The sequence below is a fragment of the Tursiops truncatus genome, chromosome 4 (assembly GCF_011762595.2).
Source record: "Tursiops truncatus isolate mTurTru1 chromosome 4, mTurTru1.mat.Y, whole genome shotgun sequence".
NCBI lineage: Eukaryota > Metazoa > Chordata > Mammalia > Artiodactyla > Delphinidae > Tursiops > Tursiops truncatus.
The window spans coordinates 59,721,295-59,737,269 of NC_047037.1; the positions used below are offsets into that span (position 1 = coordinate 59,721,295).

Below are 15,975 nucleotides of genomic sequence, written 5' to 3' on the forward strand. Positions count from 1 at the left end.
TATCATTCCATTATCTATACTTGTGCTATACCTCTGAGTGCTTGAATTTTCTCTAAAATAGCATAAGTCTTTTCCAGTGGATAAGGCTCCACGCTCCCAATGCAGGGGCCCTGGTTTTGATCCCTGGTCAGGGAACTAGATACCACATGCATGCCACAACTAAGGAGCTAGTGAGCCACAACTAAGGAGCCCACAAGCCACAACTAAGGAGCCCTCCTGCCACAACTAAGACTCAGTGCAAGCAAATAAAAAATAAATATTTTTTAAAAATTACCACTCTTTAACATTTAATCAAAGGATTCTTTGTGAAATGCTTATGTTTCCCCTTTTTTATATATATTTATTTATTTATTTTTAGCTGCATTGGGTCTTTGTTGCTGTGCGCAGGCTTTCTCTAGTTGCGGTGAGCGGGGGCTACTCTTCGTTGCAGAGCGTGGGCTTCTCATTGAGGTGACTTCTCTTGTTGCAGAGCACAGGCTCTAGGTGCACAGGCTTCAGCAATTGTGGCTCGTGGGCTCAGTAGTTGTGGCTCGCGGGCTCTAGAGCGCAGGCTCAGTAGTTGTGGCACACGAGGTTAGTTGCTCCACGGCATGTGGGATCTTCCCAGACCAGGGCTTGAACCCGTGTCCCCTGCATTGGCAGGCAGATTCTTAACCACTGCACCACCAGGGAAGTCCCTAAATTTCAGAACTTTTTGAAGACACAGGGATAGAAGAAATCTGGTAATGAGAAAGTGACCGGTGCAAAAAAAGCCCATTAAGGTGACATAGAAGGAGCCTCCTGTAAGGAAACTGAGGAGTAATTAGAGAGATAGTATGAAAACCAGGAACATGTATGTGATGAAAACCAAGAGAAAAGAGTGTTTCTAGTAGTGATGAATGTCAAATACCTGAGTCAGGTAGCCTAACATAATTCTAATGAATGAAATGTTTGGGGGAAATTTTTATGTTTCTTTTTCTCATTTGATAAAAAGTATCTTCTAATACTAAGAGGGGCATTTTTTATTCTTTTGATGTTTACAGGGATATGAAGATTGGTTAAGACATAACTCAGATAATGAAGTAAATGGAGCTCCTGTTTATGTTGTTCGAAGTGGTGGCCTTGTAAAAACTAGATCAAAAAACATTCGGGTATGCACTTAGTAAATAATAGAAATCAATAATATTTTGAAATCACAAATTCTCTGATTGTTTTAGTTAAAAGTCTGCTTTCCTACATTAAAATATTATGATAGACCACTTGTTTAGAACTCAATAAAATTTAGTCTTTGCCTTTTAAAATCTGTATATCCACTTTTCCCCAAAATTCTTCATAGGTGGGTGATATTGTTCGAGTAGCCAAAGATGAAATTTTCCCTGCAGATTTGGTGCTTCTGTCCTCAGATCGACTTGATGGTTCTTGTCACGTTACAACTGCTAGCTTGGATGGAGAAACTAACCTGAAGGTTTGTACATGCTTATGTTTGAGTGTCGCTCTTGGTGAACAAAATGTCTTTGGATTATAGTAATACTTTCCTTTGGTTAAGGTAATAAAGTTTGACCTGATAAAGGAGAAATGTTTTAAATTACTGAAACTTTTTAAAAGTTAAGTTTTTTTTAAAGAAATAATGTTATTATACATTTACTTCAAGGGGAGCCTCACATAATTTAGTCAAGTTTAAGAAAAGCGAAAAGTGTTTTTAGGAAAAAAATAATCTTCTAATACATTGGTGCTTTTTTAGATACGGGACACATTTACATTTTTCTCAGTTTTCAAAGTATTAATACAATCAAGGATTTTATTTGATACACTTTTTTCCCCCTATTAAATTTTTTATAATAAACTTAGAGCAGTAATGATTGTTAACACAGACTTAAATTTCCTGGTATGCAAATGTCCTCTGTAGACAGGTAATCACAGTAGCTCCTTTTACTACTTGTTATTTTACATTCTTCTTTCTCTTCTGCCATCTAGCTAAGTGATCTCAGCTACAGAATGCTGTGATTTCGTATGTAAAAGAGGTTTGAAATAAATGTTATCTAAAGTTCCATGTAGATCTCAAAACTGTGATTTAATTTTTCTTTTTTTCAGACCCATGTGGCAGTTCCAGAAACAGCAGTATTACAGACAGTTGCCAATTTGGACACTCTTATAGCTGTGATAGAATGTCAGCAACCAGAAGCAGACTTGTACAGGTATGGTGTGATAATCACCATGCTCATTTTAAGTTCTGTTTACAGATTTCATTTTTACAATGATAAACGTGCACTGAGATAGCTAATTGACATTATTGGGGGGAGCAAGGTGGGAGATCAGTTAAAGGGGAAAAAAGCTAAAAGCAGAATTTGCCAGAATTCTAAGCCAAAGTATTAATTCAAAAGCCATGCTTTTAGTCACATGTTCTTTCCTATTACCTTCTACTTTGGTATGAATTGGCTTTATAACAATAGCAATAAACTTTGTAACTATAGTAGTAGTTAACAACAGAAATAAGATTATTTCCTTAGAAGAAAATAATCTAATGGTGTGCGTGTGTGAGTGCGTGTGTATATATGTGCTCCATGAAGGCAAGGGCCATGTCTTTATGTTCAATAGGAACTAACTACTTTTAACATTACAATTTACTAAATATTAATACAGTGTAAGTCATCTTTCAGTGAGTGCTGTGCTAATTATTGTGGTCTATGGAATGGAAACAACTTTTTATTATTAAAGACTTCCATGAGAAACTACTCATTTTTACTCAATAACTGGTGATAGAATATAAATTATAACCACATTGTAAAAATTACCCTCAGCTTCTTGTCATATTCTCCATCTCCATTTGTTGGTTGAAATGTTTTAAAATCTTATCACTAGTCATTGGATTTTTCAGATGTCTTACATATCTTTATTCTGGATCCATATATTTATAATGGAGTTTTCTCTATGTGATATTATAAAAATCTTGCATTTTCATCAAAGTCAAATATGGGTACAATATGGAGTTTTCCAATTAACTGTAAAAATTTGGAGTTCTATGCTTTAAGAGCATTTAAATTATAAGATAGATTTAACTGTGAAGAATTTAGTACTTTAAGAGTTCTCTATTGCTGTTATTTCCAAGTCTCAGACAAGGGTGAATTATTAAAAGATTAGTATTAAAAACTAGAAAATGATGCAGCATTAAGAAAGCATAAGATTAATATGAGATCAAATGTAACTAATGCTTTCGTGGGTGGTTTTACGTTATTTGGAAAATGGGGAGAAAGTTTAAAAATATTTTTGTTAAATAAGAAATAATTCACTGTTGAATATAAGGTATTCCTCTTTATTTTCTCTTTTCCTCTTCCTTACTGAAAGTATATGGGTTTTTTTAAAATACAAATGTAATTACTACAGAAGACTTTTGTAATAGAAAAATAACTCATAATTAATTATGCCACTACTTTAAAATTTTTATTGCTGTTTTTATTCATTCATTCAACAAATTATTGTTGAGCACCTTTGTGCTCATTATGATAAGTGATAAATAAGATTAATAAGCACAGTTTCCATCCTTGAGGAACTCACAGCTGTAAAGATATTTTATATATCTCTAACTGTATTTTTTCAGTTTACTGTACCATACTATATGCTATTTATAAGGGAAATATTGATGTTTAAAATTTTTAATGTCCAAGTAGGAGGAATGGTTAAATGGCTTTATGGTATAGATGTAAGATGAATTAGGTAGGTAATAAAAATGATGCTTTCAAAGAATTTAATGACATAGCAACATACTGAAATACAATGTTGAATAAAATGTTATAGAGCTGTAGTCTCATATCCCAATTATATAAAAAGAAATATGTATGTATGTGTATTTGATAGGTAGTTAGGTAGTTAGATAGAAAAAATAAATAGGTATAGAGAGAAAGAAGAACCTAGAGGAATTACATGTCAGAATGTTAGTACTTATTTCTTGGTGGTACGATTTCAGCTGCTTTTTAATCACCTTTTTTGTTCTCCATATTTTCTAATATTTCTTGAAAGAATATGGATTGCCTTTGTGGTTTTTTTAAAGTATTTTCCATCTTACTACACAGTATTCTTCATGATCTTTTTTAATGGCTGCATAATAGTCTAAGTAAACGTACTAGAACCTAACGGTTCCCCAGTCTTTCCATACTTAACTCTTCCATTGTTTTGCTATTAGAAGTATTGCATGACACCTTATTACATATAAGTTCACCAACTCAGAATCCAGTAGTTAGATAGTTCATCATTCCTTCCTCTTTGATACAACTTGTTCACTTGGCTTCCAAGACATCTCCCTCTCTTGATTTTCCTCTTACTTCAGTAGTCCCTCCTTCTCAATCTCTTTGGCTGATTTCTCCTCTTCTCTATGACTTCTTGATGTTAGAGTGCCCCAGGACTATCCTCAGTCCTCTTCCCTCCTCTACCTATACCTTTCATTATCTGAACTCACTCTTTGTGATCTCATCCTGGCTGATGGCTTTCAAAACCATCTATATGCTGATGACTCCAAATTTATATGTCAATCCCAGATTTCTTCCCTAGTCTTCAGATTCTTATATCCAACTTCCTGTTCTGCAATTCCACTTGGATATTTAGTAAAAAAATATCAAATTAATCACGTTGAAAACTGAATTCCTGATCTTTCCTCCAGAAGTTTTTATGCTAATGGCCATTCCCATTTCAGCTGATGACAGTCCATCTTTTCAGTTGTTCCGGCCAGAAATCTTGGAGTCAGCCATGACTCCTTCATCCCCTCTCTGCTCACCTCTTCTCACCTTCTCTGCCACATCTCATCCCAATCCATCAGAATATCATATTGGTTTACTTTCAAAATACATCCAAAACCTGACCATCTTTCACCCCCTTCTCTGCTACTCAATTGATCCAAACCAGCATTATCTTCTGCTTGGATTACTGCTATCAAAGGCTTCCTTACTGGTTTTTCTGCTTTTACTCTTCTTTCCCTTGCAGTCTGTCTGTTCTCACAAAAGCAGCCAGAGTCATCCTTTTAAAATGTAAGTCAGATCATAGCATTCCTCTGCCCAAACCTTACAATGGCTTTTCTGTCTCACTCATATCTTTATAATGATCTAACTGATTGCCTCCATCCCCAACTGATCTCTGATCTAATTTTTGACCCTTCTCCCTCGTGCCTCACCCTCGAGCTACACTGGCCTCCTTATTTTCCCTTGAAAATGCCATATCCACTTCTACCTTTTCACTAGCTGTTCTTTATCTAACTCCTTTACCACCTTCTAGTCTTCGCTTAAAATCACCTCTTCAGTGAGGCCTACTTTGACTATTTAATACTGTGACTTAATCCTTCTTACCCTCTCCTGCTTTTTTTTAATAGCACATAATACCTTCTAGTATGCTATGTAATGTACTTATTTATTATGTTTGTCGCTTATTATCTCCTTCTCCAACTAAATTGTAAACTCAAGGACAGACATCTTTGTGTGTTTTGTTCACTGATGTATCCCAAGCACCTAGAACAGATCTGGCATATAGGAGGCCTTACTACATGTTTGTTGACAGTTGAAAAGAATAAATATCTTTATGGACTTAATTTTATGCACTTAAGTTTTTCCTTTTATTGAATTCTGTGATATATGCAACTAAGATTTGTGTGTGTTACAATTCACTTAACTATTGAATTGAAATACCTAGAACAGAATAGACACTCAATAAATATCTGTTGAATGAGTAAATGAATGATAAGAGTTCCACAGTATTACTTAATCAAAGGATTTGAGAACATTTTTATTGCCCATTTATTCATCATATATTGAGTGCCTCCAATAACTGAGGCATAGTGCTAGATACTGGGAATGCAGCAGTAAGGAAACAGTGATAGCTCCTGACTCCTAGAGTTAATAATCTAATACTAGATTATTCCCTAAGAACAGACAGAGCTGCAAAAGTGGAATTATTAGATTAAAACCCTAATCGAATTTGGCCTTTATTAAACCTACTGACACATTACTTTCCAAAAACATTGGATTAATTTTTATTGCTATGAGCTAAGTATAAGTTTATGAGGCTTATTATTGTTTCAAAATGTTACAAGTATTAAGTTTTGTTTTTCGTGCTTTTTAAAATTTATTTATTTATTTTTGGCTGTGTTGGGGCTTCGTTGCTGTGCGCGGGCTTTCTCTAGTTGCAGTGAGTGCGGGCTGCTCTTCGTTGCAGTGTGTGGGCTTCTCATTACGATGGCTTCTCTTGTTGCGAAGCACAGGCCCTAGGTGCACAGGCTTCAGTAGTTGTGGCGCACAGGCTTAGTTGCTCTGCAGCATGTGGGATCTTCCTGGACCAGGGCTCAAACCCGTGTCCCCTGCATTGGCAGGCAGATTCTTAACCACTGTGCCACCAGGGAAGTCCCTAGTATTAAGTATTATAGTTTTAAAATTTTTGCTGATTTTGTAGATAATAGTTTTATAGTTTTAAAACTAGTTTTAATTTATTGTTTTACTAAAAAGGCTGAGCAGGGAGTTCCCCGGCAGTCCAGCGGTTGGGACTTGGCGCTTTCACTCCCGGGGTCTGAGTTCAGTCGCTGGTTGGGGAACTAAGATCCTGCAAGCCATGCAGCACGGCCAAGAAAAAAAAGAAAAGCTGAACATTTTTCTGTGTTTATTAACTTTTCTCCTTTGGATATTGTCAGTTCCTTCCCAGTTACCTATTAGTTAACAGTGGTTACATTATTTCCCTTTTTATTTTTCTTTAAATAAATTTATTTACTTACTTAATTTTGGCTGTATTGGGTCTTTGTTGCTGCACACGGGCTTTTCTCTAGTTGCGGCGAGTGAGGGCTATTCTTCGTTGTGGTGCACGGGCTTCTCATTGTGGTGGTTTCTCTTGTTGCAGAGCACGGGCTCTAGGTGCACGGGCTTCAGTAGTTGTGGCTGGCGGGCTCTAGAGCACAGGCTCAGTAGTTGTGGCCCACAGGCTCTAGAGCGTAGGCTCAGTAGTTGTGGTGCACGGGCTAAGTTGCTCTGCCGCATGTGGAATCTTCCCGGACCAGGGCTCAAACCCTTGTCCCCTGCATTGGCAAGTGGATTCTTAACCACTGCGCCACCAGGGAAGTCCACATTATTTCCTTTTAGAAAACTTTAACAGCTTATTGAGGAGAGGCTAGAGTACGGTTAAGAAATTATCTCTGCCCAACCACTGTAAGAAATAAAAACTAGGAGAGTCTTCTGTTTAGGTACAGCCTGTAGCAGGTGCCTATTTCACAGTATTCTCCATAGTCTCTTTCCTTGGCTCCTTTGCTCTTTTTGTTCTTTTTTTTTAATTCTTTCTATTCTCTTTATTTTTTGTAGACTCCAACTCATCAGTTCTACTTCTGGGAATTTTTCCTAACAAAATAATGATATTCTGCTTTTAGAAATATATCTTGGGCTTCCCTGGTTGCGCAATGGTTGAGAGTCTGCCTGCTGATGCAGGGGACACGGGTTCGTGCCCCAGTCTGGGAAGATCCCACATGCCGCGGAGCGGCTAGGCCCTTGAGCCATGGCCGCTGAGCCTGCGCGTCCAGATCCTGTGCTCCGTAACGGGAGAGGCCACAACAGAGAGAGGCCCACATACTGCAAAAAAAAAAAAAAAAAAGATATCTTAATGCAAATGTGAAAAGATATGTACACTGGCTTGTTTGGGGCTGTATTGTTTAGACTATCCATAAGTTGGGAAAAAACCTAAGCTTCTGTCAGTAGTGAATTACTTAAATAAATTATGCAGTGACCCCAAAATACAGTGCTATGTGTGGCCATTAAAAGTAATGATGTGGATCTGTTTTTTTGTTTTGTTTTGTTTTTTTTTTTTTTTTTTTTGCCGTACACGGGCCTCTCACTGTTGTGGCCTCTCCCGTTGCGGAGCGCAGGCTCAGTGGCCATGGCTCACGGGCCTAACCGCTCCGCGGCATGTGGGGTCTTCCCGGACCGGGGCACGAACCCATGTCCCCTGCATCAGCAGGCGGACTCTCAACCACTGCGCCACCAGGGAAGCCCTGGATCTGTATTTTTCACAGGACATGTTAAGTGGGGAGAAAATATTACCAACAGTATTTATGATATGATCCCATTTTTGTTTTTAAGATACATACATATTTATATGTGCATGGAAAAAAAGCCTGGAAAACATACCTCAAAATATTAATAATGTTTTATTTGAGTAGTGGGGTTACTGATGATTGTTGTTTCCTTTTTGTCGTCTTTTTACATCGTCTGAATCATTTTATAAAGTATGTGTATTTGAGTGTATTCAGTCTTTATAATCAGTAAAGAATAATAAAGCTCTTTTCCATTTTGAAACAAATCATAGTGTGGGTTTGGAGAAAGGACTATGGAAAGTGCAGAATGAGTTAATCCAGCATGGTACTGGCATGAACAAATACAAGAAGTGCTTTTGAATCAAGGATAACGGGACAGATAAAATGAAGGAGAACAGGTCTCTTGTTGCCATTTGGCTCAGGAAAATCGAAAGACTGACCACACATTATCTCTGAACAGGGTCTAGGAGTCACCAGCTGAATTGGCTCTTTGAATCTAAATCCAAAGTTTGAGGCTCAAACCAGAGCTACATAAAATTCCGTTAAGTAGAGATAATTAAAAATCAGTACTTCCCTGGCGGTCCAGTGGTTAAGACTCCATGCTTTCACTGCAGGGGGCATGGGTTCGATCCCTGGTTGGGGAACTAAGATCCCGCATGCCACGCGGCACAGCAAAAAAAAAAAAAAAAAAAAAAAAAAAAAAAAAACAGGGCTTCCCTGGTGGCACAGTGCCGATGCAGGGGACACAGGTTCATGCCCCGGTCTGGGAAGATCCCACATGCTGCGGAGCGGCTAGGTCCGTGAGCCATGGCCGCTGAGCCTGCGTGTCCGGAGCCTTTGCTCCGCAACGGGAGAGACCACAACAGTGAGAGGCCTGCGTACCGCAAAAAAAAAAAAGCAGTGCTTCTCCCTGATACAGGAGGCTGAAGGAAGAAGAAGTAAGAGATTAGCAAGAAATAATGAATCCAAAGTCTACAAGGGGTGAAGCATCTGTAACCTGGAAACAGGAGGGATAACAGGGGACATTTGGAAAGTCATGCTTAATACTTCTTTGCATAGTTAAATGATTAACGTGAGGCTCTGCCCAGAATTTGCTTCAACTCAGAATTTACCTCTCACTATTATAGAAAGTAATTTTTCACTTGAGTTGACTTTGTGCTATGGAGCTGTTTTGGTAGTGGAAATTGGAACTAAAAGGCCAGGCTATGAAAATTCATTATAACAACAGGCCACTCACTCTAAATTTCAGGAAACCAAAAGTTAAAGAAGCTCTGGAGGTCACTAATAGTTTTTTTACTTACTACTCTACCCTCCACACGTAATTCACACATAGTAGTTTGCTCAGTGAATATTTGTTGGATAAATGAGTGCATGAATAAGTATGTGAATGAGTGAATGAATGATTCTGGTTACCGGAGTCTTTATTTAGTAAACTGTGATAAAAATGTATGAGCATTCATTGTTGGCTAAATAATATATGCATCTCTGTGTAGCAATTATAAAGTCTCATCATGACCAAACTGATAATCATAATAATATATTACATTTGCATTGCCATTTTGAAAACATTTTTTCATTCATTAGTTTGCTTATAGCTGGAGTAGAGATGGCAAGAATTTTTTTTTTTTTTTTAAAGACAATACTTTCTTGTCACCATTTGGAACACCTGGCGCCCCCAGCCTGCTCTTAATCATCAGAATACTTAATTTATAGTCAAATGTCAAGTCATCTTTGAGCCTGTGTCCTTATCCCCAGCCAGGAGCCTGTGTCCTCTATCCCCAGGCCCAACGTATTCCTTGAGTGTCAGAGTTGTGGGTAACTGCATAAAAGCTACAGTATCCCACCTTAGAAGGGCGCAGAGATGGGACGGAGAGGGCAGAGTGGCAAGTTGAAGAAAGCCATAGGCAAAGTCCAATCAGTAGTCATTAGAGGGCAAGAAAAGCCCAGGATGTCAGTAATCACAGGGGAAAGGAAATGTTGAGTACAAAATCTGAAGGAGAATGAAGGGTGGGAGAGGCCTGAGCCCAGAGGCAGTCTTGATCCAGAAGAGGTCAGCCTGAGTCAGGAACCCTGGAGGCTGTGAAGCAAAGGGCAGTGGATTAGGGGACTCAGATATCACAGAAGAGTTCGACAAGCTGGTACCCATTGGAGAAGGTGACAACACTGCCCATGACATGTAGCAGCAGCAGGAACAGAGTGAGGTTTCTCTAATGCATGGGCCCAAAGACTTTAAGTAGCAAGTTGACGAGGGTCATGTACAGAACGCTGCCAGCAGCCCCATGTAGACGTAGTACAGGATCCCCAAGTCTAGATGCAGGCCAAGAATTGGGCAGAAGGCTTGGGTACCAAAAAGGTCGTGTTGCCAAAGTTGGCGAAATAGACCATGAGGAGAAGTAGTGTGAGGCAGCTGTGGGCAGCAGCAGCAGCTTATAGCGCCAGTGCAGATTCAGTACATCATCTGCGAAGCCCAGGAAGATTATGCAGCAGATGGCAAGGAGCACACTTCATAGTGAGGGAAGGCTTTACACTGCTCCTCCACAAAACAGTTCAGGAAAGGGAAAGGGGTGAAGCAGAAGAGGATGGTAAGACAAACAGCACCCCTGATCGCTCCTTGGGACTCTAAGAATATTAATTTTTTAAAGCTTAATGACTGATTTACCTTTGTAATTTCTAACATGAATATTGGACCATTCATATATGCAAAAGGTTGGTTTTGTTTCGTATCTAAGAATAGTGCCAGAACTGTCTTAAAATTTTCCACCCATTGATGTCATAAGTAATGTATCATTCATTAGTTTTTTTGTAACATAGTGAATTCTTTGATAGATTCATGGGACGAATGATAATAACTCAACAAATGGAAGAAATTGTAAGGTAAGAATAAATTTGTATTATCCAATCGCTTATAAGTGAGAATTGTTTGGGGGAGGGACTAAAATCAAGTATATCCATATCAAGTATATCCATATCCCATATCATGGGAAAGGGTTAATTTAAAAACATTTAGCATTTCATCTTCTAGTAATATCTAGCAGCAGCAGATGAGATGAGGATGAAGCAAATGCCAGGAAATGACATCAAAAACATTTAGTAAGATTATTTGTGTACTCATATTTCTTTGTCTGATATATTGGGTAGTAACATAAAGGAATCATAGTGGTCCCTATCCAGATCCTTACACATCTAAACGTACCACCACATAAGTCTCTAATACAAAAAATGTCTTATGTAATGTTTAACAAATAAAAATATTATGGTCTTCTTCACTTCAAGATCATTCCTTACAAACTAGAGTATTTATTGGCCAGTAACTTCTTATATATTCTTCTGATTGGTTATTTGGTTGGTTGGTTGTTTTGATTTGTTTTCCCTCAATAATTCAGGTTAATTTCTGGTACCTACATGAAAGGCTTTGGCTCATTTCAAAGATTTTCTGATAGGGTGAGATTACATTGTTACTCATGACCACAAAGCTGAATTTAGAAAAAACCTTGGAATCAGCCCTTGAACTTCTAGTTAACTTAGCACTCCACCTCTTTCTGGAGACGTTCAATTTATACTGACTGCATGAAATAAGTCACTGACATAAAGAGTTGAGAATTTTTAAAAATGAAATCCTCAAGACAAGCTACCAAAAATATGCATCAGCATGGATTCGCACTTTTAATAAAAGTCAATACAGGAGCACGTTCAATAAACTGTAACAAGGTCTTTTTAAGTGTAGGACCCCTGCTGAATAACAGTGACTGGGTTTTATTTTGATTTCTACAGTGACATATTGGGATGCATGTGTGGATACGTAGTATGGATTGCATTAAGATATTGTGGCTGGTAAAGGAAAAGATCAATTATGTTACCTTAGCAGGTAGAATGGTTTTTAAAAAAAAAAAGAGCCATGTTCTTTGCTAAAGCAACCAGAGTGAACTGATGAATTATCTTTTAATTTGAAGCTTTCTATCATTATATCCCAATTTTATATGCCAACATGAGCTCAAAGTTTTTCTATTCATTGCTGGAACCAAAACCAAGTAGAAAAGAGCTATAATATGGCTCCTGAATAATTGATTTTGGAATATCCATTCAGGGTGCTCCAGATACGACTATATAATAAAACCATACTTGTTAACCATAGCCCAAACACCTGGCCCCCCACCGACTGTGTTCATTGGATTATTTTTTTTACAGTGTTTAGGTTTGCAGACCTCTTCAGAATTGGTTCAGATTCTGTTTGATTTGGATAACTGTGTATGTATATTTCAGAAAAGCCTTATGATAAGGAATATCAACAAAATCAAGGCTTTTTTACTTATCCATACCAGAGTCTTATCATTTGCTATCACTAAGAAAATACAATTTTCCTTTCTAGTTATTTCTTCTCGTTTTATATCTCCTTTATGGAGAGAAATTCAAACAGCAAGAAGACCTGTGCTCCAAGAAGTATGCAATGCAAGTAGTCAAGTTGTAGTGTTGATCTTGCCTAGAAAAAGTACTAACTCACTTACTATGTTATCTTCTATAACCTAGTATAATTTTAATTGTGCAGAACTCATGCAGTTATATACAAATCATACTACAATTTATGTTTATTTTGCATTTTATTCTTCACACAACCTGTTTACACTGCATTTTAATTCTGTATTTTCCCTTTGAAAAATGTTAATTGATTTTGCTCAGAATTTTATCTTGTGTAAAACATTTTAAAATCATTGCTTAATTTTTGGTTTTGTTGAGTTTTATGTTTAAACTTCTGAAACAAGTGGCTTTGTGATTTTATCTACAGGCATAGTCTTATTTCTGAGCCATTGATCTTAAAATGACTGAAATGCTAAGGCAGATATTTGTTGTTATGGTAACTAGCAGCATGATTGACCTCGACAGCTTTACAGTAGCAGAGATTTTGGTTTTATATGAAAGCATTGTTATAAGTATAGCTGAAGTACCTTCTGTCTGTTAAAGATGCCATTTTAAAATTTAATTGAAATTTTAATATATTCAATGATTTTGGTTATTTTTTCCCTAGACCTCTGGGGCCAGAGAGTCTCTTGCTTCGTGGAGCCAGATTAAAAAACACAAAAGAAATTTTTGGTTTGTATATATTGAAAATTTTAAATTATAGATTCGTTTTGATGCTTTATATGAAGTATTTTTAAAAGCACAGTATTTGTGGTCTTTTGGTTAGATAATGTATTGTCTATGATAATTTTCTTTCAAAGATTGTATTAATATAATTTTGTGTTATATTTTTTGTTAATTCCTATTTTTGAGTAATAGGTTAGAACCTTGCTCTTATATTTTCTTCGTGAATACTCCATGCTAAGATAATTCTGGCACTTCTGTTAATGGTGTTGAGAACTATATACTCTGACACCTTGGTGCAGTAAACCACTTGTATAAAATTCCATTATGATTATTCGTAGATTGGATTGTTAAAACTGCTGACTCATTTGTTCATCTGTTTATTCATTCAATGAATTCTTATTGATCTGTGACTATATAACAGATACTGTTGGAACATACACTGACTGGATCAAAAGGATGAATAAATAGTGCTCTTGCATTGTCGAGCTAAACTAATTCATTATGCTCTGAGTCAACTCTAGGTAAATTGTGAAGTCAGTGATAACCTGTAGCTGTCAACTGGCTCCTCGCCTTTCAGGAATGGCCCGTCATATTCTGGCCAGCTTGTGTTATTCACTGAATATTTACAGCTTTTGAGCTCTTCTTCCTCAGTCTCTTCTTTCCTGTTAACTGTACTGTATCTTATCTCTCAGTATTAGGCTCTCTGATAAAGAATTCCATATATTTTTAAAAAAGGAATATAACTAGTATGGCAAAAATGTGGAGAAACTGGAACCCTCATACATTGCTGGTGGGAGTGTAGAATGTTGCAGCTGCTGTGGAAAATAGTTTGGCAATTCCTCAATAAGTTAAACATAGAATTACTGTATCACTCAGCAATTCTGCTTCTAGCTATATACCCTAAAGAATTGAAGAAGACAGGTGCTCAAACAAAGGCTTGTATGAGAATGTTCATAGCAGCACTGTTCACAATAGCCAAAGGGTAGAAACTGCCCAAATGTCTACCAACTAATGAATGGATAAACAAAGTGTAGGATATCCAAGTAATGGAATATTATTCATCCATAAGAAATGAAGTACTGATATATGCTACAACATATATAAACTTTGAAAACATTATGCTTAGTGAACGAAGTCAAACACAAAAGGCCACATATTGTATGATTCCATTTATACTTAAAATACCCAAAACAGGCAAATTCATAGAGACAGAAAGTAGATTAGTGGTTCCCAGCATCTGGGGAGTGGAGGGGAATTGGGAATGACTGTTTAATGGGTACAGGATTTTTTTGGCGGGGGGGTGGGTGATGAAATATTCTCAACTTAGATAGGATGGTTGCACAACATTGTGAATGTAACTAAGTGCCACTGAATTGTATTAAAAAGGCAAACTGTATGTTATGTGTATTTTACCACAATTTTAAAAAGGAGACCATAGTAAAGTTTTAATGGCAGAAGCCAGAGAAAACCTCCAGGGCTTTTAGGCCCTCTCCTGTAATGCTGTATTTTAACACCTCTCTAGCAGTAACACCTTTCACACTCAATTTAGGAAACGTGTATTTGAATGCCTTTAAATGGGTCTGCTATTGTTTTCCTCAGCACCACCTCTCTGTGTTGTACCATTTTGTCTCATTTCTCACATTTCTATAATTTTGGTGCCCTTAATCCCTGCCTTGGAAGGATAATTCCAATAGTGAAAATTCCAATTATTGATCGTCTTTCTGTTTCTAGGCATTTTGCTAATCTGCCACACAACTCTCATACCAGTTTTATTAGGTATTTTTCCCATTTAAAGATGGGGAAATTGAGACTCAGAAAGATTAGATAACTTACTCAAGGTCACAGAACTGATAAGTGGCAGAGCTAGCCTTCAAACCAAGCTCTAACTCCAAAGTTTTTAAATAAGACTGGTCCTACCCCAGTTTTAGTCCCCTTATTACTGTCATTCTCATCTCAGTCATTCACGTAGGCACATATTTTTAAAATAGCACTTTCCTTGTGTTTATTTCATTTACTCTGACATTCCATATTATCTTTCCAGTGCTTATGAGATTATGTCTAGACTCCAGATTCTGGCATTCAAGGTCTTTCAAACTGACGCCAATCCATTGTTACAGCCTAACAGAAAGCGCTTTTCTATTTGTCTTTGTTAACACTGTTTGCTCTGTCTGTAATGGCCTTCCCTGCCTTCTTTATCTTTCCGAATTCTTTCCTCCATCAATTCCAACTCAAATAATACCTCTTTCATTCAGATATCCCAGTTATAATTCAGGAACAGAACCCACATGCCTTCCTCATTCAACCGGTTGAATGACTGGAATTTCCCAAAATTGCACTTGGAAAGCCTTTTAAAAAAAACTCCAGAAAGACTTAAAGGAAAGCCAAATTCTGACAACTCTCAGATGATACAGTTTCTTAGATTTTCTTTCGTGCTAGTGAGTACATTTCTTTTGTGAAACATGGTAGAGGATTATCTTAAGACTGTTTGTTTTGCAGGTGTTGCTGTGTATACTGGAATGGAAACTAAGATGGCATTAAATTACAAGAGCAAATCACAGAAACGATCTGCAGTAGAAAAGTAAGAAAACCATTTTCATTTATTTACACATAAATAGGACTTTTAAAAAATTAATTTATTTTCTTGCACTGGGTCTTAGTTGAAGCAGGCAGGTCCTTAGTTGTCGCTTGAGGGCTCCTTAGTTGCAACATGTGAACTCTTAGTTGTGGCATACATGTGGGATCTAGTTCCCTGACCAGGGATCAAACCCAGGCCCCCTGCATTGGGAGCGCAGAGTCTTAACCACTGAGCTACCATGGAAGTCCCAATATTACTATTGCTATGTATATTATTCTATATGTAGAAAATATGTATA

General features: G+C 37.2%; 1 protein-coding gene across 10 annotated transcripts in view; it reads left to right on the forward strand.

Moving 5' to 3' along the window:
* ATP11B (ATPase phospholipid transporting 11B (putative)) overlaps nt 1-15,975 on the forward strand; it is a 139,408-nt gene that overhangs the window by 35,392 nt on the left and 88,041 nt on the right. For 9 of the 10 annotated variants that reach the window (XR_004526324.2, XM_019946081.3, XM_019946080.3 and 6 more), the window contains 6 exons: nt 1,023-1,130; nt 1,316-1,444; nt 2,071-2,174; nt 10,850-10,897; nt 13,044-13,108; nt 15,599-15,680. Coding sequence is in view for 9 of the 10 variants with exons in the window: in XM_019946081.3 (XP_019801640.1) it covers nt 1,023-1,130; nt 1,316-1,444; nt 2,071-2,174; nt 10,850-10,897; nt 13,044-13,108; nt 15,599-15,680 (536 nt within the window). In the remaining variant the exon portion in view is untranslated. The remainder of the gene's footprint in view (nt 1-1,022; nt 1,131-1,315; nt 1,445-2,070; nt 2,175-10,849; nt 10,898-13,043; nt 13,109-15,598; nt 15,681-15,975) is intronic. The other variant, XM_019946082.3, reaches the window with a different exon arrangement.